We start from the raw sequence: 27,208 nt of genomic DNA, 5'->3' as shown, positions 1-27,208 counted from the left end.
AATATGGAACAGGATGTCCCTATTTTCATCAGAGAAATGTTGGGGGTATGTTCTTCATATCAGACAGTGGTAACAGGGCATCTGTTCTGCAACACTACACTTGCTGCTTGAAATTTCCAGTGTTTTGTTTATGGTAAACATAATTAAATGCTAGGCCCCTACATAACTGCAGGGTCTTTGAAAGTCAGTTCCAAATACAGAATGGAATGGTGGACGGGGAGGGGACAAATTACTTTTAGTAGAGCTAAGTTTTCTTTTCTGAACACTGATCTGTTACCATTATCATCATCAACATTATTAGCAGCCACTCTGGTATTGCAGCACTCTTATTGACAGATTTAATAGAAGGGATTCATTTCACTGAATAGGCGGAGAGTTTAATACTTAAATCTAAGCATTTATGTTCACCTGCCATTTGAATGGTCCTGTAAATTTAGTTTTTTTTAACCAAACCCTCCTGGAGGAACTATGCGCTTCTGAAGGACTCTCTATCTGTAGATCTCAAATAAGTTTTGACTCCTTGAAATCAGTCTGTCAGTGAATAAATTGGACATGGAGAGCTCTTATTGGAATCAAATTTGATTGTTTTATGCAAGATACTTTGCTCAGACACAGGAAATTGTGTTACACTGAGTCAGACCATTGGTCCATCAACTTCAGTATTGTCTACACAAACTAGCAGTTATGCTCCAGCGTTTCAGAGAAGAAGCCCATCTGTCTCGAGAGTTGATGGAATGAGATTCCGGGACTGAAGGCAAGCAGCTGTGTTAGCAGGACGTAAACCTGGCAGGCAGGGGTTCCCAGACATCAAGACCCCTTCTCAGCCTCGCTGATGTAGTCCAATGGAAAGCAGAGCAATACATTTGGCACCAGCTTGGCTGCAGGAGTTGCCAGAAGGAGGTTACAAGATTCCATCCAACCATCTTAGGGACTCCTTGGCCTCTTCTTCTACTTAAGATGTTCTGCAAGGCAGGGGAGGTTGAGGATAAGAGTTTTCCTTATCTTAGATGGGCTATGTTCACAGGTTGATGAAACCATCTGCCCCACACCTCAGCTTAAGTACAATGTTAATGTGGCATACTACGGGGTACGTATGGATTGTGGCTAACATCTTGTGTACTCGGCTTCAAACTGCAGTGGTGGGAATGCACTGGAACTGGAATAAATGGGAATGTGTGCACCGCCTTCGTGATGCAAGCCCCTTAATTGTTTCCATGTAAATGAGGCATTGATGCACACACAGAACCACACAATTATATCTACAGAAAGAGAGAGAAACCTTATTTTTAATCTAGCTGTTTTCAACAGTGGACACTGAGTTTTGATAAAAGTAAAATCTTTTTATTAACACTCTAATGGAATTTACTCTCTTTAAACAGCAATAAGCTAAATTATTTTCATTTCCAAGTCAGCAGGTATGACATTAATAGCAAAGCCACTCTCAGAAACAGCTTTGCACACTGGGCTTGCTCCCTTCTGAGTTACAACCATTAGCCCTGAAGAGTCCTGAGCTCCTTTAGAAGCCTTATTTGTTACACAATAAACCAGTCTGTCTTGTATAGATATGCTGTTTGTACACAATATAGTGTGCCTGAATGCACATTTAAGTACAATATCTATACTGGAGAGAAAGTAATTGATTTAAGAGAGATGACAGCTCAGTAGCTCATTTCATACTTTCACAATATAGCAATTTTTCTAAAGCCTCTCGTTTTCTCCTTTCTTCCACGGTGCTGCTCATCTTAGCTTTCCATCAATTTACCTTAAGCATCCAAAACAGCAAGGGACGTTTCTGAACAACCTAGAGTATTCATCCTGGATCTGAAATGAAAAGATGGAATGAACACAGTGGCTTATTAACAGGTAAATATATGTATTTTAAGCATCTTCCAGAGAGTGTGGCTTATTCTGTTATAAAGGTTTTTACATAATTTGGCCTCAGAGAGGATTAGGGACGATGCTGAAGGGGTTTTCAGAATGCAGGCTGCAGGATCTTACATAAAGGCTTCAATCCAGAATCAGATGACTATAGTTAGTAAACCTCTTTAATTATTTCATAGGATTATTGCTGTACAATCTGAAATGCATTGCTTCTTAAATTGTAGATCTGTGAGACATAAATCAGATTTCAGAGTCTTAGGACATGATTGTGAATTATGTATGTGCACGAATTATTTTATTCATCTACGGCTGCAATCCTTAATACACTTACTTGTTAAGTGCGGCCCATTTAAATAAATGGGACTGCCCAGCTAATATGGATAGGACAGTAATGTAACTCTTCTAGCTTCTCTGCCTCTGACAATCTTTCACCCTTTTCTCTCTGTTGATGCTTCTCAGACACAGAGCACACCATGCTGCCTTCTGCTAAGGGGCAGCACAATCCCCGAGCCGGGGTGAAAAAAGGGGTCAGCTGAATCAACTTCCCTTTAAATACCCTACCTGGTGAGCTTTCCCATGCCTGTACCTTTTGGGATGACTCCTGTGGGAGAGCAATCTCTGAGGTTAAAGGGCGGGGGGGCAGAAAACTTATGAGAGGGGTGTTTAAAAAGGAGGGGTCTTTTCAGTTTACAAATTTCAAGGGAGGCTTTGGCACAGCTGTGCCACATGAAGCATTTCTAGGTAGAAGAAGTACTCACTTTTCGTGACAAAACACAAAGAAATATGAAGATGAACAGTCCTTGAAATGCATTGAAGATTGTAAAAAGGTATGCAGTGACCACTGATCCCTGGATGACATGAAGCACGCCAAAGATCCACGTCGCCCCAAGGAGGAAGAGGAGGGAAAGAGCCCCCCGTGCACAAGATCTAGGTAGAAGCAAGAGAGTTAGAATTTTCTCTCTCCCTCCCTCCCTTTCCCACCATATGCAGGAAATGATTTTTGCAGTTGAAAAATCCCTGAATGCTGCATGGCAGTTACATGGTTCCTCCTTTAGGGTGTGCTGCGGTGCTGTTGCCGAAATGATATTCTCTTGCTCTCATAACGAAACGGGAAAAAAAACCAACAGCAACAAAAATCGCAGAAGAAAGAGTAAAAAGTGGACGGTTTTTTAAAAACACTGCCTGTCTTAATCTTCAAATCTGTTTTCTCTGGTGTATTGCAGAGCCATATGATTTGATTTTAAATCTACTGTTAGTGTAATTCCCCAAGGTAAAACATATGTCTGTTATGAAGTATACCCCCTAAGAAACCTTGGAAAAAATGTATAGTATGCTCTTAGGTCAGCACATGTGCATGACATCAAAGGGATCTTTTGGCTGTTTCTCAGTTTCAGCCTCGGAGATAGTGCTGGCTGTAAAACCAGACTTTCTCTTTATATTAAAAGGATTTCGCTTTTACAATGCAAAGGAACTTTAAATTGTGGCAGGGTCAGAATACTGATGTCCTAATAGCATACAAATCAATTGCCTCTGATTCCCCCACCCTCTTTTTTTGTTAACACACTGTAGTCTAAGTACACCCAGCCCTGCTCATGGACTCTGACAAATTACACCATGTTGTCTCACAAATGAGCTCCTTGATTAGTTTTTCATTTTCATTTTCAGTCCAGCAGTTGCTGGACTTCCTTTCCACAAGAAAGCCTTTTCTCTCCCCCCCTCTTTTCTTTTCTTTTTCTTTTTTGGTGCTGCTTCCAGAAAAATGAATAATTTTTTGACTTCATTAGAAGCAGTGCACTGTGTGAAGCTGATAGGGCGAGGAACAGGAGAAAAGTGATCAATCAAACAATTGCTAAATCCTAACTATAAATCTAACGCAGCGAGTTGAAACTGCAGGAGTGTTTCTAAGCAACAAAAACAGTAAGTTGTTTTCAGTGGTCCCTGTAGCACACACACACACACACTCCAGCCTTGCCAGCACAAACGGTTTTCAAGGTCTCTATAAATCAGTTTTAAAGAAAATGAGTTGATCGGGAAATCATAGCAGCACACAAAATAATAATTAAACAATCCCGAAAGACAAACAAATGAAAAGGCAGGTTTGTTGAACCCTCCCCCTATTTCCCTCTCCTCAACCAACAGAGTGCATCACCCAGAAAGCAAGGGGACAGAAGAGAAGTGTTTTTTCAACCCCATTGATTTCAATGGGAGAGTGAAACAAATTCTGAGCTCCCCCATAGTGAAAAAAATGGGCATCCTGACTGCAATCCAGTACTCACTTACTGGGGAGTAAGTCTCTGTGAACTCAGTAGAATTTATTTCTGTGTTGGCATGCATAGGATTGCACTGTAAGTTGGGACTATGCCTCGAGTTTGGCTTAGGAGTTTTCCCCTAGCAAAATGTATTGGGGGGAAAGGACATATGGCAACAAGTATTATGATTTTCTTTAAAATCCCCCCAAAGCCTAAAAACTTATTTTTTGGGGATAACTTTGCCCCTCAAAGAAAGCTCAACAACTTTGCCCCCTCCACAAAGGCATTCGTTGGTCAGGGTTGTGGCAGTGATGGTCAGGGTTTTGGCCGCTTTGGGGTGACAGGTTGTGTGTGGGAATCAGCCGCGGCTGCGGTGGGCAGTTGCTGGCAGCCCTGAGGGGGAAGTTCTGCCTGCTTCCCTGCCATGCACATGTGAGGTGTCTTCTCCAGGCACTGAAGAAGTGCCAAGAGCAGTGGTGATGGGGCAACGGATCACATCATATGGAAAAGTGAGTTGTGGTGTAGGGTGGCCGAGTTGCTGGGCCCTTCTTGGAGGAGAAGGTGGGGAAGTTCCGCTACATATCCTGTTGAGTTCTGTGGGGCTTACTCACAGGTAAATGGACACCCAAGTACAGTCATATGTCAGCAAGAAAAAAAGCCTTAATGCAGTGTAAAGTACACTTTCCTTCAGGAGTGATGTTAATATAGAATTACATCAGTGGGTAGCTGTTTTCAAATCAACTGGTTTTCATTTTTTAAAAAGAGTCAAAGTTGAAATTTACCTTATATTTTCATAGCAGCTAACTTCTGGCTTTAGCATGGCTGTTTGTCGAAATACTTTATAGATAATGACACCAAAAGCAATCAAATTAACCTGGAAATATATACATATATGTATTCAGTTTAACAAGATGAACGTTGGAATTATATCTGTGTTTCATATTTAAAGCAAACAAATCAAACCCCTTCTTTCTGTTGAAAGGAAAGAGCTATTCTGATCCTTTTAATAGAACAAAGAGTACTACAGTAACCTAGGTCAAAGACGAATGTAACTCTATATCCTTTCAAGTGTATAATTAACAGCAGTCTGCAAATGTTTATTGAATTTATTGGCAAATCTCTTTAGGTTCTGGATCAGAATTCTCCCCCAAAGTAGATGTATGGAATATGTATTCTCGGTTAGGCATTATATTCATTTGAAAATACAAACCCACTGTTTCCTACTAAGTAACATTAGCAACATCAAGGGTGCGTTAAAATCTTTGGGTGTAAAAGATACAAGTGAAAAGTTTTGAATTTCAAAGGTACTTTTGGTAAAAAGGGTAACATACTATGGACTTGGTATTAAGCTTTGCATTTGTTTGACTAAGAAAAAGCCAGAAAAATATGGAAACGAGGCATGGAACAAATAACAGTATACCATAAATCAGAGAGCCAACCACATATGAGCCAACCACAAATGATACTACTGAACAGTGATGGCTTTGTCTGAGCTACCACCACAAAAATGAGCAATAGCCTGCTTTATCTCTGGGTCAAAGCCCTCTTTCTCCTAGCCACCCAGCCCTTTGATCCCCCAATCCTCCTGTCCCATTTTCTGCTGGTGGCAACAGTAGCAGCATATAGTAAGCCCACAACTTACACCTTCCCTTCCCTTGAGGGCACACCAGCAAAAATGGTGCTGATGGCCCTCAGGTGCAGTACATTTCCCCAAAGCCTCCAGGTTTTGGAGAAGGTAGGGAGAGACCATACCTTCTTCTCTCTCCCTGTGACTGGAATGTCATTATTGCTGCTGATGCCATTGCTGGCAACTCAGACTTGTAGGTAGAGTCTAAACCAAAGGGAGACAAAGGGTGTTGTGGAACAGGTGGGAAGGGGGGTAAACCAGGAATTCCTCCATGCCTTGGATTTTTAATTCAGCCAGAAGAATTCAGGGCCTGCAATGCTCACATCTTCTTTGACGTGAATGCTGTGAGCCACGAAAAATGTACCTGTGAACCTCACTGATGTTTGTTGAGTGCATATATCACATGGAATAAGAAAAGAAAATGTCCAAATGTATGCAATACCCAGCATAATGTAATATAGTATCCGATATAATATCTTATACCAATATATCTTAGAGATCAGGTGCTTTTCACTTTGAAAGAAAGCAGCTCTCCCACATAGGAAGTGCTCCTTAGAAAGTAGCAGGGAAGCGCTAGGTTAGGTACCTGTGAGGTTTGTTCAATAAAGTTATGCTAGTGTTTGAAGTAAGTGGAAGCGTCTGATCAGCTATTCACAAGCAGCAGTTATTCACCAAAAATATCCATGAGTAACAGCATATCAGTATTAAAAGAATTATATTGCGGAGTCCACCTGCACCTCTATCAATAACAACAGCACATTCCTTGAACAAAGTTTGCCTGAAGAAAGCTTCTGAAGTAGTCTTTGGTGCTTTATAAAAGCTGTACAATACTCCACAAAGTAAAATAGGGACAGTTGGATATGTATAATTCTTTCTAGTTGAAGAATCAGTGCCTGAGTATCCCCCATCCAATATTTCTATGGTCCTTTGTATGCTTAAAAAGCAGAGACATCACCTTGCCAACAAAGGTCCGTATAGTTAAAGCTATGGTTTCCCCAGTAGTGATGTATGGAAGTGAGAGCTGGACCATAAAGAAGGCTGATCGCTGAAGAATTGATGCTTTTGAATTATGGTGCTGGAGGAGACTCTTGAGAGTCCCATGGACTACAAGAAGATCAAACCTATCCATTCTTAAGGAAATCAGCCCTGAGTGCTCACTGGAAGATCGTGAAGCTGAGGCTCCAATACTTTGGCCACCTCACGAGAAGAGAAGGCTCCCTGGAAAAGACCCTGATGTTGGGAAAGATGGAGGGCACAAGGAGAAGGGGACAACAGAGGATGAGATGGTTGGATGTTCTCGAAGCTACCAGCATGAGTTTGACCAAACTGCGGAGGCAGTGGAAGACAGGAGTGCCTGGCGTGCTCTGGTCCATGGGGTCATGAAGAGTTGGACACGACTAAACGTGCCCTAAACTAAACATGCTACTATGTGCAGAAAGAGGTAAGTGGTCCACCAAGACCCCAAACAACAACAAATTGTTTGCACAGGGCTTCACCCCCTGCCTTGTTTATGTGAAAGATCCTACACCAGGTGTTCCCAAACTATGGTCCATGGACAATCAGTGGCCATTGACTTTCCTTCAGGTGGTCTCTGACATATCTGTGAAGGACACTTAATATTTTAATTTTATAGAGTTCTATGGTATTCAGATTGTAATGCAATTAAATATGATATAACAAATAATAGACACAATAAAAACTACATCTGAAACTCACACAGCATCTAGCCTGTGTATTTCAAGTGCTACTATGTGCAGAAAGAGGTAAGTGGTTCACCAAGACCCTAAGCAAATGGTCGGTGGAGGGGAAGTTGGGGAAACTATGGCCTGCACAATCTAAATGGTATGCAAATAGACTTTGTTTGCTTGATTTGTTTACTTATTCAGGGGCCCACAACTGTACAGGCAAAGCCCACACAAGTAGAGTTTGTATGTGCCCACAAACTTGTTCACATATTATTTCCCTAGCGTGCATGGAATTGGTTCCTCAGATAAAGAAATCCATCTGGCATAACTGAAGGGCAAGTCAAAAAGCTTTCACTTGAGAACTGTCAGCTTTAATTGGAGGTGCTGCTGGTGAAAATGGTGGCGAATAATATCTATTGATATTAACCAGTTGGGACACCTTTTTATCGATAAAACTATTCAATTAGTTTTAAATGTGTTGTTTTCATTTGTTGGTGTTGTACACTACATTGAATGTTTTTATAGTGGGAAAGTGGAATAAATATCTTTCCATTAAGTAAGTAACCCAGAGAGAAAATTGTGTTTGAACCACAATAATAAACAGGAACTGTTGCAGGCACATGCATCTCCAAGCCTTACCTAGCTGTTTCCTGACTTCCTACCCCACCCTGATTCTCCTTTCCGAAGAAAAACATCCTTTGAGTTTAGTCCTACCTGCTTTTTCATTTACCCAACACCACAAACCTCAGTTTACACAGTGACCCTAAGTGGGTTTGTACCAGACCAAAAGTGCTGGTAGGTGGACACATAGAGAGAGCCTGCTGTGGAGCAATGCCTGAGGACTCCTGCTGTTGTGGGCCATTGCTGGTGTCCTACCCCTTCCCCTCATCTTTCCCCTTGGATTTGTGAAATTCTAAAAATATACTGAATGAGCTACATTTCAGCTGGCTAGCTTTTTGCATTCTGTCTGTGAATTCTTGATTGCAATTGTGCCAGTTGGTTCTTATGGATTTGCATCTGCTGACTGAGTAATATTAATGTAACATCCACTTGTTTCCTCATCTATATGCTTCAAGAGAAGGGTGGGGGGAAACCCCACTCATATTTAAAACAGCAATTGGAAGCCCATTGTAGGGTCCATGATGGGAAGCCTAGATGGGAGATTTTGGTGGGGTGGACAATTAAGAATTTGTCTTAACCACAGTCTGGGTTTGATCACAAAGGCATTATTTTAGAAACACATGCTTTATTTCTGAACAGAAAATCCTGCATGTAGGTGACCCAGGGCTATGTGTGCCAGCCCTGCCTCCAACATCTCTCTGTGTGCAGACTGTAAAATCTCTCTATTCCATACCTTCCTGTGTTGAGCAAAGAAGATCTGATGGGAGCATCTACCTGCAGTTTTGGGTGGTATCCACAGAGTAGGGAGGCTAGTTTAGCAGAGCTCGTGGTTGTATGGTGATTTCTACTCACCTTCAAGTGGATGTGGATAGAATCCCCTTCAGACCTTCTATGTTCAACATCAAAACGTCTGAGACTAAGTGGGCAGGCATAAGGATGTTTGGAACAGTGACCCCCAACATGGACTGATGTTTCCAATTCAGGCATAATGCCCAAAGAGGGGGCAAAACACCTCTATGATGTATTATCACACTTAACAGTTCACAATCCCTTGTGCTTAGTAATAACTACTAGGTAGTTAGTGAAGAAACAACCTGAGACAGTCCATCTTTTCAGGGGCTACTTAAAAGACCTGAAGAAAGTCTTGGGGGTGGGGAGCAGGGAGACAAAAGAAGAGAAGTCCAGGCCAGGAAGTTTATGTCATGCATTTAACACATTTAATATATTAACTTTGTTAAATACATGTTTGCTAATGTACAATAAATGTGGAGGTCAATATGAATGTGGCAGATAGAAAAATGGGGCTAAGGCCTTTCCCATGCATACTGCATTCCTAACACCAAACCCTGAAGATGCTGTTTGGAGGGAATCTGCTATTAGCACCAATATTTAAAATTCTGATATACATAATACTTCTGAAACCAACAGTTCTTGAAGTTAATTATACAATTAATTTGACCATTATAATAATTATATGCAGGCTTTTATATAATATACATATTCTGGTGAATAACAGAGGAAATTATTCACTTTATCTCTAGCTGGCATAATGTGAGTTTGGAATGCTCTTATTATAAGTGGGGCAAAATGTAGTCGGAACACAAAAGGGTGATACTTGGAGGATGCATGAAGTTTTAGGAAACTAGATAGCTAATGTAAACGGCATCAGCCTAATCATCTAGTCTAGACAATGCTCTCATACTCTTTGACATCTAGGTGGCATCTAAGTGGCAAACTAGGAATTTAATTTCAACTTCATGCGTCTCTGTCCTAATTATGGGTTGGTTTTGGAGTGTAGTTCTGCTCATGGAATGGTCATTTCAGGTTTGCACTCATGGAAGAGACGAGGTGAATTTCACTGATTCCCTATTTACCCGTCACCATGCATCCTCCCATCTACTTTTTAATGTAAGGATCCCTCAAGCATAGTGTGAAAAGTAGTGTGAGAGGTTACCAAAGGAAATGGGAATCCAGAAAATTGCTTCCTGACTCATGGGTAGGAGCTTCCACAGATGGAAGGGCACCATTGGATCTAACCCAGTGTGCCTCCTGTTGTATGTTTAATTCTTCTTTTCTCCATTTGGCTAAACATACCTGCCATCATCTCCCTTAATTTCCATGCCCTATCCCTCTCTTTCTGTCTTCTGCCATGCATCTTTCTTTGCTTCCCTCTGTTTTGAAAATTTGATTATGTCATTTTAAGTGCTTTCTCAAGATATGTTCCTGTAACAATGGATGCTATCTCTCCGTAGATTTGGAGACAGTATTTTAATGCTCACATTTCCCTCCCCATATTTTGTGCCACACCAAAGTCCTGGTGCTTGAGATACACTATATATCAAAGTTTCTAAGCTCGTATGGAATTTACAGATGTCCTTTGAAAGTTCTTAAGTGTTTAAGTAACAGTTTTGAATATATTCTTAGAAAGGTGGGTCCCCTTCCCACCTGTTTTTATTTTGTGGTCTTACACCATCTGCTGTAAGTGGGTGAGTAGTTGAAGTGTACTAGAGGGAGAATTAAAGTTGGAAACTATCGTCTGAGTTTTAAATACACCAAGAACACTCATAAAAGCAAGATGATTCTGGACAAGAGCCAACTATAATTCCTATTGCTTGACAAAGGAAAAACCTTGGACTTTCCTGTACAATTAAATAAACAAATACATGGCTTCTCATATACAAAAGAATGTAGCTTTCAACCCAGAGCCACCCACATGACTCTGGTCCTAATGGTGTAATTTTCTGCTTGTGAGAGATCTACTAGTATAATCATTCACTTTCATTGTGTGCTGTTCATGGTTAGGACTGTTTAACATTAATGGCTACTAGTATTTATTGTTTTCTTTTTCATTGGGTGACATGACATGTCGGGTCCAAATAATGCTGTTAATAATGGGATGATGTTAATAGAGGAAGGTTCAGAGATGCGACCCATGAGGCACAATCCACTGGAAAGATCTCCTGCACAAGTCCCATTGAAACCATGTGTATTCCTCAAGAACACATTAAATGACGGATGGAAGATGTGCAAAAGCATGGTCAAATGTGCCCTGCTGTAATTTCGATGTCCTGTATCATAGTTCTCATTACCTCTTTACATCATTATCTGTGGTAACAAATAATGAGCTGCTGTAAAAAGATAGGTTATGCAGGAGACTGAAATCTGCAATTTTTGCATTCTTACATCAACACGAAAAGGCTTATGCTTTTTCCTCAACAGTAATGTGAATGCAAAATCTAAATGGGCAGCAATGAAATTAGCCTAATTTTTTTATGTTTAGGTAGCACAACTCTCCACTACATCCCCCCAAATGCACTTCCCCTCCAAAGCCACCCCCCTTTGAGTTGGGAGAAAGTATTCAATGAATCTATCACATATACATGGTTAGATGGGTCAGATATGTGTGGGTCTCAAAATCAAGTGCAAAACTCTACACTGCATTTTCCAAAATGGGAAAAACTCAAAACAAAACTATATTGGGAAAAAGGTCACAGAATCAGAGAATCAGAGAGCTGGAAGGGACCAGAAGAGTCATCTAGTCCAACTGCCTGCAGTGCAGGAATCTTTTTGCACAACATAGGGATCAAACCCATGACCCTGAGATTAGTAGAGTCTCATGCTCTACCAACTGAGGTCATATGAATCCATCATATGATTTTTTTTATAAAAAAAACACAGCAAGGAGAGAGAAGGGTTATGTCATGATAAAGGCTGTGAACACATGACCAGCTTAAAGTGAAATTAGTTTGCTCTTTTTCTCTGTTCCCGTTGAAGTTGGTTTGGGGGCAAACACATCAAAATGCAGTGCTTCATAGGAAATGACAAAATAGATGTGGACTGTGGCTAATGTCATGTGTACACTGCTTCCCAAACCAGTGGTGGGAACACACTGGATGCAGATTAAATGGGAGTGTGTGCATAGTCAAAGAATTAAGGGGAGGGGGTATGGCTGAGTATTGTTTAGTAGCTCAACAGGCAATGCTGTGGTGAAATGATCCTTTCGGGTTAACAAGCTGAGAAGCTTGTCTTGCACAGATATCCATGAGAGCCAAGGACACTTATTAAAGTAGGGCTACTCTCAAACAGCAGGGAAATCCATTTTCAGTGTCCAACTGTGAGATTGCTTCCTGGAAGGAGATTCAGAAAGAAAAGGCTTCTTGGCTTTTCAGGGAATGCAGACAGAATATGGTAGCCTACAAATCCGCTCCACTTCCCAGTGGGGAGAAGTTGCGGTGGACCACGTGGCCACCCACTCCCCTCCAGGAGCAGGGGACGAAGTCCCACATCACCCAGAGGTTCCCGGCCACATCATTCGCCAGGCAGCCAATCTGCTGGCAGGGGGCGGGGCGGGCGGGCATGGATGGGCCCCATTTGAACTGAGGCGCGAACCAGAGAGCTTCCTCTTGGCTCGCTTCCTCGATCGTTAGGCACTGATTGATCTTATGATGGGGGAAGGGAGGTGTGGCCATCACCTGCCCCTCCAAGCTTAAGGGTATTCCATTAAAGGAATCTGGGGGTGTGGATCTTGTCCGAAGCCTGGGGTAGGGCTAGGGCCATGCCACGACCCCATCGGGAAACCAGGGGGAGATCGAGTTGGTTTGCATTGACAGGGCTCCCCCTACTGGTGGTTGAACCTTACTGGACTCCCAACGTGATGGGCAGGAGTCAGATACAGTCGGGTCAATTCCAATGTCTAAGCCAATCCTGCTCACATTCTGTAACCAATGAAGTTGTGGCCTAAATTTGCCCAATAACATTAACCTAATATCCATGTCCTTGTGTCTTATTCATCAACAAGGGGGTGGTCTTGGGGTCTCAGCATGCAACATTTTTTCTTTCTACTAGCTGTCATAGAGAAAGATGTACTGGTAGCATTACAGGAACACTGAATGGACTGAATCGAGATTCTCAAGTTATTAGAACGTGAATCTGGATTATTTCCAGGTACAAAGGATATTGGATCATTCTTGTGGTCCCCAGCTACAGCCAAGCCTGTTGTGGGGTAGCGATTTGTATTTGTCCCTGAAACTATTTCAAACTGCTTGATCCCAAAGGTATTTGACAAGGCATAGCTGCCCATACTGTAGCTTATTTATATTCTTAGCAATATCTGATTCCACAGCTTTCTGTGTAAACAACAAAAAAGTAAAACATCTTTTAAATGAAAAGCTATTGAACACTACAGTATACAAAGAAACCCGCCAATGTACTAACACTATTGTGCCTGTTTACAGATGGAAAAAACAGCAAGTATGAATCATTGTAATTCTAAGTTCCTTCAGAGAGAATTACAAGACCATATGATATCCTAGCGTGTTAGATTTTGCATTAGGATCCATGACTGAGTTGTAAGACATCCAGACAGCTCCATATTGAGCACACATCTGAGGAATACAAGTTATTTCATCTTCTGTTGGCAGTTTGCTTAAACAGCTGGCTTTGAATGTGTTTCTTGCCTTATGCTGGCATACAGGAAGAAGAGCTGAATTTTGATTTGCCTAGCCATAGACTTTGTTCAGAATTATCCAAAGAAAGGCCACGAGCATCTAATAGTTTTCTAGAGCAATTTTTGGTGTACATATATATGAATGCTTCACTTAGATTTTGTCACCTCAGCTTCAAAGGAGAATAATTTCTCCTGTCTATTCATAGTGGGTTATGGGAAATCTGATGGTGTTGGCAGGAGGAGGGTGAAGCATGTTAAATTGCTGTGAGGAGAGTAATTAAATCCACCAGCTGTAATTTTTGTGGTAATGGGTGGCATTTAACAGAGGAAGACAAATTTTGATGATGGAAACCTCAGTTTGAAGAATGAGGGAGAAGAAAGGATATTAGAATAGGCATAATACACTGTCTTGGCTGACTGGTAGTTAAGGATGGCTGAATCAGTCAATTCTGCTTTCTCTCATATTCTCATTTTCCACTCTTAAATTGAGCATTCCACATTTCCACATCAGTTTCAAATATTTTGAACAAGTTCTCATGAAAATTCGGCAGCATTTTTACTGTGAATTTCTCCTGATAGACATCTTTTAATACACATACCTTTGCAAAGCAATATTGCTCTATATAATGCAGTTCTGAATGCTATTTTCACAAACATATGCCTTTCCATGCAGATTTTACCCTTATATATGCATTTTTTGTACACATTGTTTTGCCGGACAACTGTATTGAAAAATTCAGATAAGTGTGAATGTGAAAAGATGACTGTGTTTTGGTTCACAATTGTTTCAGAAATAGCTTCTTCTATAAATGTAGATCATATTTCTCCCCTGTCCCAATCTGGTAGGCATTGCACTAGGGGAAATGTGGTCTTTAGCAGATAAGCAATGCCCTATACAGTATGGCATGGAAAATGACATATGAACTAAGACGGAAGCGCTACAATATTCTGCCTTAGTGGGCTTGTTATGGTTCTTGTGCAGTAACGTTTAGACAATAAAAGAGTTACTGTTAATCTTCTTCAGTCTCTGGCATTCATTAAATTAAGGCAGGGATAGTGGAAGCGCATACTTACTAATGTTTTTGATCCCCTTCCTTTGTTTTCTCATTCAGCCTGCGTAATAATTGTGAATGTTTGTGATAGAAAATAGTTGTTATTTTTACCTGCCCATAGTCTTTAAGATGGGATATAATTACACTGAAACAAATGAATGGCAGCTTTCTAAAGATATGACTGGGAACAGGATGGGAAACATGACGTGTTCTGCTTTAAGTTACTAACAACCCAACAGAAGCTCATTCAATGAAAGGCAGGTGCATGGCATTGCTTTATAGTTTATTTCCTTTAACAATGACAAAAGGCTTCCAGTTTCTCTCCATTAACCATCACTTTGAGCAGCAGTGAAACTGCAATCAGTAGTGCTGTAATGTCCTAAAAAGACCCAATGGGAATGATGCTATGTCATGATGTAACATTGTTCCCTTGGCCATTGTTGGGAAAAACAATGAGATATTTAAATTCATGACTCACCAAGAACACCATCCTATCCATACCAGAAGTCCACCGGCAAAGTCACTTGGAACAATGTGTGTAAATTGCATTGGGCCATTCTGTGGGTCATTTCAGTACCGTGAAGCTGCTGGCTGAAACTCTGACAGTACTTCAACTGGTGGGAAACACTTTGTTTGGTCATGGGAAAGAAACTGGAGAATCTCCTGCTGCCTCTTCTCAAAATGGGTAAGTCTCATTTGCCTCCTCCTAAATTGCCTCACAAAATGGCTTTTCTCCCTGCTCACTTTCAAATGCATCTTTGCAATACAAATCTCGCAAGGGGAAAACATAGCTTGGAGGATGCAAGGCAGGACTTGGAGCAGAAGGGTAGTTTGTGGGAAAAGAAATTATCTTCACACAATGCACAACTTCTCCATTTTCAATTGCCTGCTCTGAAGCTGCTTTTTAAAAAGAAAGAAAAAGAAAAGGGGGAATTATATCATGGTTCTAATATGTGCATTTGCACATAATGCGCCGTTAATCCAGAAGAACGCATTCACTTGTTTGTACAGTTAAAATGCTAGTCATTGGGATGATAGGTCTTCACAATGTTTTTCACAAAGCAGGAGAATGCCCTGATGTTGTCTTACGAGTACATATATTAGTACTTGATATTATGTAAAATAATTCTAGAGTTAGCATAACCAACCATAATTTTTAATTGAGTGCTAAGGGTTGTAAAATACACAAAAATCTGTTAATGCATATGCAACAGATCTGTGTTGACTTGGAGTCATAGTCACAGTGGAACCCATCCAATCAATTAATCATAGATTGGGGTGTGCCCCCCCATTCTTTTTCACACAGCAAGAAGAATGCTTGCTCTTACAAGGTGCTGTTGTTTTTGCTGTTTTTCCTTGTGCAGTCCCAACGATTTCAGAAAGGCTACTGTGGGTGGCATGTTTCCAACTGGAGATGTAGGCAGCAATCTCAAATGACTGGTTTGGTGACCTGCAGAAGCTGGTGAAGCCACCCGCTGCCCCAGTATGCAATTAGATGTTGCCCAACATTTGCTTGAATTAGCCTGTGATTTTATATTCATTTACCTGGAAGTAAGCCCCATTGAACTCAGTAGGACTTCTGATAGGCATAGGATGTTAGTGGATTATGTATGAATGTAAATATCCCATCGAGACCAAAGGAATTACTTCAACGTCTATTGTTAGGCCAAGTCTTAATTGCTCCTGCCACTGAGGCAAGCTATAATTTTTTTGCATCTTTATGCCCTATACGTTTTGCAACTGTTATTATTATTACAATTTATACAGATCTTAATTGGCAAAAGCACTCCAATTTTACTCGGCTCCATTCTTACTTTTCTGTAATGTGCAACAACACACTTTTGTACCTGCATGAAAAAATATGAAGCTGCCACAAAGAACAGTGCAGAAAGGGGGGAGCATTATAAAAATAATTAAGGTTAAACTGCTTGGGGGCAAGTGCAATCAAAACAATCCTTTACAAACTGTACTGTAGCTGAATAATTCAAAAAGCAACTATTCTGAATATAAGCAAATTCAAAGGGAGACGATCCCCTTTTGTACCCCTCCCCCCCGCCTTCTGATAGAAGACTACTGAAAACTGTCTGGTATCAAAGCTTCTCATGGATTAGACCTTCTGCAGCTTTCTGTTTCTACAAAAAAAGAGACAACCCAGGAAAGGGAAAGCTAATTCTAAAGATTTTGACACACTACTTCTGAGTCTGTTGAGTGCTTCACATTCAAAACTTCAAAAATGAAGCTCCCAAATCATATCTTTTCTACTTTCTCAGGCTCTCGCTCAATAATTGATGAAACCATCTATATGCTGATGTCAAATCTTAGAAAAACGGGGATGGTGGTGGTGGGGAGAGAGATGTCTCCTGCTGCTCTTTTAGTTATATACTCGCTTTAAAAAAATATCATATTAGATATGGCTCCTTCAAAAACGTCTGATGTTCAGGAGCAGCTGCATAGGCATCATTCTCCCCAATGACCCTTATTATCAATGTTAGAATTAACAAGCTTGAATTCTGATGTGCAATCTGGCATGAATGAGGACAGATTTCTGTCTTCTGGCTAACGGATGGGTGAAAATGCTGCTTCGGTGCTGTTCAGTCAGGATGGAAGGGAGTTAAGCTGATAACAATGCAACAGCTTAAGCCGGAAAACGAAAATGTATGCCATATTAATTGCCTGAAATTGCACACAAGCTGGCAGTCAAACAATGAAAGGTATGTCTTGCTGTCTGATTTCTCTCATTATCATCTCCCTGATGAATACACCTGCCCAAATGCTTTAGTTATTTCCTCTAGTTTGACACAGCACTGGAAAATATTTAAGAACAACAACAAGAAGAAATACTGGGAGGGGGAAGGAAAAGAGGGGAGAAAAGATTAAAGGTTCTGTGAAGGGTATGCCTAATTTTTTTAAAAAAATTATTGTAGAAAAACTGGACACAGATACCAGTAATAAATCTCACCGAACTCAATGGGACTTGCTTTTGAGTAAGACATGTATGCGCTTCAAGGGTCAAAACAGACATGACATTAATTGCATGATTGCAAGTAACATGTCTAGTTTTAAAAGTTTAAATAGTTGGCACTCGGCATCAGCACTGTGTGCAGGGGAAAGTTTCATGTTTAACCCTTTCCCCTATGTATGGTCCTGATGAAATTCAGTCCCCCCACAGTGGAAGTTATTTAAGAAACCCACAAATGGGGCATTTTGGGGGCAGAGCTGGATCAGACCCTTTGCTGCTGTTGCATGATGTCTATGGGCCTGATCCAGGCCTCTTCACCATACCAGCCTTGAAGTCTGTTCAACTTCAAGTGTATTTGTCCTTGCTCCCACTGTCTGCACTGGCTGTGAAAATGGTGATGTCTCTCAAGCCCTGTTGTTGCTGGAAAAGGTTTGGGTTAACCCCTAAATAAACATAATAATTATTTCACCCTACCATTTTATAGCACTTCTTGTCCATGGATCATAATTATTCTTGCCTACTTATGCTGGCAGCTTTTCTTTATTTCCCAATCTCCTGCACCACCTTTGTTACTCTGTTTTAAAATTAGATAATTGCAACCCCCCCATCCTACATGACTTGTGTGCATTGATCTAATCTGAAACACAGCCTTAGATATATTGGTTGCAGTGCTGGAAAGGCTGTTAAGAGAAACAAGTTGGGGAAATTATCTTTAGCTTGCAGCTTGTTTTATGCAGGTTTAAAACACTCCTTTCCCCCTGTAGTTCAATCTATCAAATGTCTGACCCACTCCTTTTCATGTATACTTACCCAGAGAATAACAATAAAAAATGCTTGATATGATCAATGAGGCTAATGGCATGCACTTCAGAATTCTAATGGCAGATTGGTATTAATGAGTACGTATTTTAGAGGGGAAAACGTGTTGTTGATATGCTCAGAGAAGAACAAGTGCTTTTAGATTAATGACTAAGTGAACTAGGATTTTCTATGAAGACATGTCAGATTTGCCTCAAAAGAAGTATCTGAAGTACCCAATGCAATCTACAGTCATGCACTCATTAAGTTATATGCAGCCTTCAAATAATATCGCAGCGTAGTCTAACTCACTAATCTCCCCCAACACAGGCCTTTGCAATAGCAAAAAGATCTGTATCCACAGGACTGTGTGAATAGTTCTGTCTGCCCAAGAGAACTTTGGACTTGTGTTTCTTCAACACTTCTCTTTTGCAATGGAAAAATAGTTCAAAAACAGCTGGGTTTTGGCATGGTGGTCAGCCTCTAAATGGAGTAAGATGAAAAGTCCCACTAGGCCCACATCTATTGTCCAAGCCCTTTGGTGCACCCCAATGTGTTTTTTGGATCTTGGCTGAGATGTTTTCCTGCTGACTAGAGGTATAATATTTCTAAGAAAGCAGTAAAGCTGTGGCATATTTGTATGTGTTTTACTTGAGAGCTGAAGTCCAGAAAAGACTGCTTTGAAAAGGCTATGAAATTGTTGCCATCTACCCAAAACCTTAGTTTGTTCTGGGCATAAGCTTTCGTGTGCATGCACACTTCTTCAGATACACTGAAACAGAAGTCACCAGATATATAGTGAGTGAAGAAGAAGAAGAGTTTGGATTTGGTATCCCACTTTATCACTACCCGAAGGAGTCTCAAAGCGACTAACATTCTCCTTTCCCTTCCTCCCCCACAACAAACACTCTGTGAGGTGAGTGGGGCTGAGAGACTCCAAAGAAGTGTGACTAGCCCAAGGTCACCCAGCAGCTGCATGTGGAGGAGTGGAGACGAAAACCCAGTTCACCAGATTATGAGTCTACCGCTCTTAACCACTTCACCACACTGGGTGGGGAGGGGTATTATTCAGAAGGGTGGTGGGAACAGGTGATTGGCTGATAGGTGTGGTAAACCTGTTGACAACTGTTAACGACTGCAATTGGTCTTACGGGAAAAAGCAAGAGGTGAGGTGGCTAAAACAGCTTTATCATGTATAATGAGATAAGAATCCAATGTCTCTATTCAGACCAGGTCTCTCCATGGTTTTAAGTTTGGTAATAAGTTGCAATTCAGCAACTTCTCTTTCCAGTCTATCTACCCATTAGTGCTTGAAAGCCACAATCATGTACAGCTTCATTCTGGTGGTTTCAGTTATTCTTCTAATTCCTGCTCCATAAAACAACATAGTGCCCTATTTCTGAAAACTCCTGCCATCTTGTTCAAAATAGCTTATTCACTCCACCCAGGCAAAAAAAAATAAAAATAAAAATGGAATGCAGCTTACTGAAACAGAACACTGCAAATATTTATGTTAACAAAATTTGTAATGTTGCTATATGGAATCTATATGCAGGGGTTACCCATAACTCAATGCCTCTCAATGAACGACAGCTGCCATTATATTTTGGATTGCATTTCACTTCCTTAAATTCTCGTTTGCAATTGGGTACTAAGCCATATTTACTTGTGAATATTTCAAGATGTTTTGATAGTCAGGTTAACATCATTGCTGATGTGTCCAGGAATGTGTGCATGAACTCCAGGCATCTGGGCATGTGTGAGGCAGTACTTATTGGTCCCTGGATCAGGAAAAATCAGTTTATCCTTTGGCCACAAATCCCTATAATCTGAAAGAGTTTGTATGTAGGTTGGTCCTAATGGTGTTCAGCACATTGATTCACCAAAGCTTCTGTTAGTGGAATAAGGATTTGATTCTTTTTTCCTGATGAAGACCCCACCACAATCTACTCTGAAAGGTTGAAGGAACACATAGGAACAGAGCAGCTGAAGTATGGAGAGGAAATCAGTAAAAAAATAAACTTCCCTTTCCACTGATGGAAGCCTTTGTCGGATTAAAGACAGCCTTCTGTCTGTGTAAGGGATGCCATTGGATACAAGGATGTGTGTGTGTGTTATTTTGGTTGCCTTTTCATGAGAAACTACTTAATTCACACTTTTTGAACCAACACACAAACTGAAACACATATATCTTTCAAAATTCACACTTTTCTAAACTTTGCAGTGGAGTTATCCAACCATATATACAAAAATGCATTTACTGGGAAAAATATGTGCTTCGACATGCATATATTTGTGAAAATGACAGATTATATTATATGCATTATATTAGGGGGAATTGCTTGGGGAAATGTCAGTGATAGTCAAAAGCTACACAACATTGTGTTTATTAGGAGAAATTCACACTGAATTGTTGATGGATTTTTAATGAGGGATTTTTTTTATTTTAAAAGTGCAAATTGTGGGTAAATTCAGTCATGTTTATGATTATTTATTAGTTGCTTTCCTCACAAAAGTGGCTCTAAGCATCTTACGAAAACAAGATTACAGTAAATAGCAAGTAACTAACAATTAAAACCTCACAATCCAACTATACCGATAAAAGACTGGTCTTACAGACCCTACCCCACTAAAGCAGGCTACAAATACCTGAAATTCTTCAAATTAATGTCCAAAAACCAAGGTTAAAAGGAGAAGTTTTTAAAATTGGAAAAATGAGAAAGTGAGAGAAACTGAAACTGGCAGATCCCTATTAGAAACAGCCCTCTATCTATCATCTATCTATCATCTATCATCTATCTATCATCTATCATCTATCTATCTATCTATCTATCTATCTATCTATCATCTATCTATCTATCTATCTATCTATCATCTATCATCTATCTATCTCTATCTATCTATCTATCTATCTATCTATCTATCTATCTATCATCTATCTATCTATCTATCTATCTATCATCTATCTATCTATCTATCTATCTATCATCTATCATCTATCTATCATCTATATCTATCTATCTATCATCTATCTATCATCTATATCTATCTATCTATCTATCTATCTATCTATCTATCTATCTATCTATCATCTATCTATCTATCTGTCTAATCTATCATCTATCTATCTATCTAACTAACTGCTTTATAGATTGATAGTTACAGTATTGTGTGCTACTTTAATCACATTTTATTAACAAATAAATAAGGACCAGAAGCTACAGCTTAATTGCCTACTCACAGCATCTGCTCTATCACTTTGCCTTCTAACATTTCTTACTTGATCTCAATCCATTTTTACATGTGTAACTTAGCGGCACTTTGAAAATATCTTCATGCACTCAAGCGTGTTGTTGTGGTTGTTTTAGAAAAACACACCATATTTTTGCTGCTGTTGTTTATAATGGGACACCAAAAGTTTCAGAAAGATCAAACCTGAAAACATTTCCAGTAGGAATTAAAAAGGCTCCTTTTTCCCAGAAGAAATAGAGGCTATCAATTCTTGACTTGCCTGCCCATGTGAAATAGTGGGTTTTTGTCTCTGATGTCGCAATTTTGTTTAAAATAGCCTTGATGATGGCAGGGTACACGCGAATGATAAAATCATAAAGATGACAGCCTAATCTTCAAAGATGACCGATCACAGATAAAAGATTAAATAACTCAGCATTTGAAATACCAGATTATCTGTCTCCTGGCATCGTGTCTGTGTATCCCTCCTGCTGAGTTCTGCAGAGATATCACTGACATGTAAAGATGCTACATCTTACATACCAGAATTGCTACAGAGAATGCCGTTCCCTCAGGCCGTCAGGTTGAAAGAAACAGGCCCTCAAATGAAATATTAGTTAATCAAACATATGTCTGTGAGACAGGCAAAGTACTTGGGCGCGTAATAGATAAGCATATTTTAGCGTGGCTATTTAAAAACAGCTAAAATAGTTCATTTTACCATATAATTAGCACTCACAGGTGGGACAGTGATGGGTTAGTGATTATTATACACCTTTTATTATCAATTTTATGTACCCCAATAATAAAAAAGCCATACTTACAAGAATGATTAGACATGCTGGTCCTATAAAACTCCATATAAAGTTGTTCTTTGTGCTGAGCCAACATCTGAAAAGTAAACAGTGCATAATGTTTGCAAATTTGCTTACAGATGAATCACGCCTGTCTTTGGAATCAGGTGTTTCTGAAGACTGGAAATGACTGCTAGTTGTGATGACTATATATATTACCTCCAGTATCAGAATCAGTATGCTTCTGGGTACCAGTTGCTGGAGAACATGAATGGAAGTGTGTCATTGAGTTCATGGCCTGCTTGTGGCAGGGCCGGATTTAGGTTTGATGAGGCCCTAAGCTACTGAAGGTAATGGGGCCCTTTATATGTCCAGCTGTCCTTTGTCAACAACAAATTGTTGCTGTTTTTGTGTGTGTTGAATATATGCCATATGGTAATTTATGGACCTAATAGGTATGTAGGTTTTATTTTATTTGTTTTTTTATCTTATATTTTGCAAATGTAATCCATTTTTTTCCTTTAAGTTTTTTAGGGGCCCCCAAGAGAGTGGGGCCCTAAGCTATAGCTTGTTTAGCTTATATGTAAATCCGACACTGCTTGTGGGCTTCCCATAAGTATCGGGTTGCCCTCTGAGGGAACTAAATGCTGGCTTAGATAGGCTTTGAGTCTACTGGGCTCATTTTGTGTTCTTACATTATGGCCACTAGATATGTGGTATTCCTCATTGTGGGAAGCCTATTGCTGAGGGAAGCCACAAGCCTGATTGTCTGAATTACCAGACTAGTGACCCTGCGTGATATTTTTTTTCACCCAACATATCATGTTAAACCCAAAATAATAGTCATCATAAAACAATGTTGAACAACACCCCAACCTCTGAGTGTTGCGAGATTCTTTTATCAATGCTGCAAAACCATTTTGTTGTGGTTTCAGCAGAAGGAAAAGAGGACCATTCATTTCACAGAAGGGGGCAGTTCTGTACAGGCATGATATGCCCACCTCCTTATAGATATGGCAGCTTGGATTGCACATCTGAGCTACCACAAGCATAAAAACCCATCTGGATCAGGGCATATGCCTTTGCGTCTACAACTTAACAGTGAAAATTTCCATAAGTATCACAGTATGTATTCCCTGCAACCCAAGAAGCAGATGTGTGCAATCAAGTGTCCATGCATTCATACCCTGGTGGGTGTGGATTTCATGCACAAACGTGCATCTGTCTGGGGCTAGATTCCTTCATCTAGTACTCAGAACTGCCTCAGAATATCCAGAGACTGGATTGATACCAGTGTGCACAGCACTGACAAAATGGCAGGGGTTGTGAGCATTAGCTTCAATAATCTGTTTGAGGGAAGAGTAGATTGCATACACCTTTCATAGTTGCAGAGAGGCCACACATCTCTTTCTGAAAAATAACCACCATAGTCGTCAAAGCTGGCTGGGCCAACCATTTCTTCGATGGATAGTCGCAGTCCAATATAATGTACACAGGAGTGTGCAGGCAACTCACTGTTATGTGAACATAGTTTCCTATCAGAAACATGCTTAGATGATCACATCTCAGTGGGCTGATGCAGGAAGAAGTCATGTCAGAACTAACTATAACTAAAGTCAATATGTAAACAATGAATTACACATCAGTTCTTTCGTAGTATTTGGATCCTAGTGCGGCAGAAATGCCAACCACCACTGCTGGGCTCACGTAGCCAAAGATATAGAAATTCTTGTGTAAGAATCCTTTATTGTAGATTACTCCAACAACTATAAGGTACAGGTGAATGCCTTCGATACACATCCACGCGAAGGCAGCTAAGAGGAAGTAATGGAGTAATCCAGCAGTGATTGAACAGAATAGCTAGAAGGGAAAACAGAAAAAAAGCGTAAGTGAATAACATAAAAGACTCCATATCTTGCAATGCAGGTTAAAAATGTTGTCATAGTACAGTACCAACAAAACCTCTTCCACTGGAAATTTGTCTCGATAGGAAAATGGCCCAGGCCCTGTCATTACTTTTCTGTAAGTACACAGGAAACCACCAAACCCATTTCATTTTAAAACTCAGACCTCATGCTCATTTCTTTTTGCCTGTGTGCCTACAATCACATGAAATACACAAACTGATGAAGCAGATGATATATATTTTCCGTAGAATGTGTTCAACCTTATATATACCCCCTGCTCCACATGGGCATGTATACAAACAGCCCCTTTTTGCACTGAAACAAGACCAGGACAACCCCTGCCAAAGTAAATTGGCATTAACACCTTCTGATATTAAAGGAACATGGTCAATTTAAACTCAGTTAAAAATCTGTTTCCATTTTGTCTTAGTTAAGGGTCCCATTCTCAGAGTGGACCTCTGGCAGAAGACCCTTCCTTCTCTTCAATGAGGCTTACACTTTCTGAATGGGATTTCCTGGAATCCTTAAATGAGTGTTTTATATCCACAGCTACTTGTGGGTAAAACATTCACGGGGAAACTGGGAAATGCTACTTGCATCTCTGAAAAAGGCACTTTAGAGCACACATTTGCTTTCCTACCCAACTTGAAATGGCATGAGGAAAGGCCACGTACCTTATTATTGTTCATGTTAATTCCAACAAGAAAAATTAGCTCAGCCAGAAAAAGGCTGCAGCAGAGATTTTTGTGAATTGTTGTCCTTGTACTTTGAATTTCGCTGAAGAACCAGAAAGTGAAAATGCACATGGAGAGGCAGATCAAGGAGATAATTATTCCAAGCTGAGTAATTCTTGTGAGAATATAATAATTTTTGTCATCCTGGGAGGGGGAAATAATAATATAACATATTGGAGAGAATGGCTAAAGAATAGCTTCTTTAAAACCTCATTTGATAATGGAGTTCTGATTCTATTTCATTTCCCCCCTCCATACTCCTTGTTAAAATACCCAGCCAAGTTATTGGTTGAAATGCTTTACACATTTTTTAATTGATTTTATTAAGGTACTAGTTGGCACAAGGAAGTGTGCAGGGAAAAATCATAGAACTTGGACGATAGGACTTATCTCCCCCTCTGCCTGTGCCTTCTAAATTTGCTCTGGAGGATTGGGGGAAACCCCAGAACAGGTTTTGGGGAGTGCAGTGGAGGTGCAGGCTATCTGTTATCTGGTTTTGCATTGGTATGCCTGGATAAATATAGATATCGATTTCTTCAGGGACTGTAGAGATCATCAGATTGAACTGGCAATTATCTGTCACCAATAGCCATAGAGCCCAGCATATTTCTTTTCCAAGTAGCTGTCATTAATTTAACTGCCCATTAATACTTTATGACAGAATAATGTAATGGATATCATTTGAAGTGCTTTGAAAATTATCCCACTCCAAGGGATGGAGCATAGACCTGGGTTTTTCTTTTAAATTTTATTTTTAGAAAACAAAAACAATTCACTCTTGACTTGTCTTGTAACTTGCGCCTCACTTGCTTTCAGATTAATATTTTAAACCCAAATTAAGTAAACACCCCGCAGATGCAAAACACACCCTTGTATTTGAGGACTCCTCATGAGCTGCAAAGGAGTCTAAGTATAACTCAAGGGAGGGAGCTTTTTATTTTTGGACAGAGGATTTAGCCGACTTGAGAGTATTAGCACAAACACATTGCATTGACACATGCTGGGCTCTTCATGCTGACAGATTCTGCTTCTTAGTTGCTAAAAGCAACTTACAATTTCAGTTCAAATGTGAGGGGGTTTTTGTGGAAGTGTTTTGACTCTCTCTCTCTCTTTTTCTCTGTGATCACTTGGCCTGTATTTAGAATCCATGTCCATTTTATGGCGATCTTCCTTTAATCTGATCCTCAGCTATGTACTTCTTTTTAAATTTCTTACTGAGAATATTTCAACTGAACAAAATAAAATAGAAATAAAAAAGTGAATAAAAAAATCTAAAAGGAGGGGAGAAGGTATGTTATATCACTATATATGCAAATGACTACAATTCCATATATGCTTGTCTAATATTAATGTTATTATACACAGCAGTTGTTTTTGTTGAATGCTAAGTGCTACATATTCGAAATGGGCACACACAGCCATCACAATAAAGTATTTCCACTTTTTTGTATCATTCTACATTTGCTTTTTCTTTAAATAAAAAGCACTATGGTTTTGAAAAGTCTGAAGTTCTGTTTGTTCATACATTTCTTTTTAGTCAGGTTTACTTCTGAGAAAAATTGGCCTATTGCATATTCTGTGGTCATATCCGCATCTTACATAGTTTATGCCACTTTAACCAACCTAGCTTCCCCGAAACAACCCTTGGAACTGTAGATTGTTAAAGGTGCTGAGAATTATTAGGAGGCCCCTATTCCCCTCACAATTCCCAGGGTTTCCTGGGAAGATTGATTGTTAAAGCATTATGGGAATGGTACCTCTATGAGGGGAATAGGGGTTGCCTAAAAACTCTCAACACCTTTAACAAGCGACAGTGCCTGGGAATCACGGGGGAAACCGTGACTGTTAGTGGCATAAATAGTACTTTTACAGCTGCTCAGTGACCGTGAATGGTCTCTCTGCCCCATTTTCTGTTTATAAAATGAAGATAGTAGTGACTTAAGTCTCAGGGTTATTGATAAGCATGAATAATATATAGATAATAAATATTATGGGCGTTGAAAAATGCTCAATGGCAGTTAAAAACAAATAATAAACGGGGGGAGAGTAGAGTAGTTAGCACCCATTTAAGAGATAGCATGTGCATTACATTGTTATAGGGATGTGGGTGGCACTGTGGGTTAAACCACAGAGCCTAGGGCTTGCCAATCAGAAGGTCGGTAGTTTGAATCCCCACAACGGGGTGAGCTCCCGTTGCTTGGTGCCTGCTCCTGCCAACCTAGCA

At 40.1% G+C, this 27,208-nt stretch overlaps 1 protein-coding gene across 2 annotated transcripts in view; it reads right to left on the bottom strand.

Moving 5' to 3' along the window:
* Window positions 1–1,266: 1,266 nt before the first annotated feature.
* ADGRL4 (adhesion G protein-coupled receptor L4) overlaps window positions 1,267–27,208 on the bottom strand; it is an 83,163-nt gene continuing 57,221 nt past the window's right edge. For both annotated transcript variants that reach the window (XM_053391959.1, XM_053391960.1), the window contains exons 11-16: window positions 24,925–25,128; window positions 23,983–24,203; window positions 22,374–22,440; window positions 4,913–5,004; window positions 2,640–2,808; window positions 1,267–1,821 (exon numbers count right to left, since the gene is read on the bottom strand). In XM_053391959.1, the coding sequence (XP_053247934.1) occupies window positions 1,759–1,821; window positions 2,640–2,808; window positions 4,913–5,004; window positions 22,374–22,440; window positions 23,983–24,203; window positions 24,925–25,128 (816 nt within the window). In that variant the 3' untranslated portion in view covers window positions 1,267–1,758. The remainder of the gene's footprint in view (window positions 1,822–2,639; window positions 2,809–4,912; window positions 5,005–22,373; window positions 22,441–23,982; window positions 24,204–24,924; window positions 25,129–27,208) is intronic.

The sequence above is a fragment of the Podarcis raffonei genome, chromosome 6 (genome assembly GCF_027172205.1).
Source record: "Podarcis raffonei isolate rPodRaf1 chromosome 6, rPodRaf1.pri, whole genome shotgun sequence".
Lineage (NCBI taxonomy): Eukaryota > Metazoa > Chordata > Lepidosauria > Squamata > Lacertidae > Podarcis > Podarcis raffonei.
Note: the sequence above shows the minus strand (reverse complement) of the source record. Positions and strands in the feature narration are given on the sequence as shown.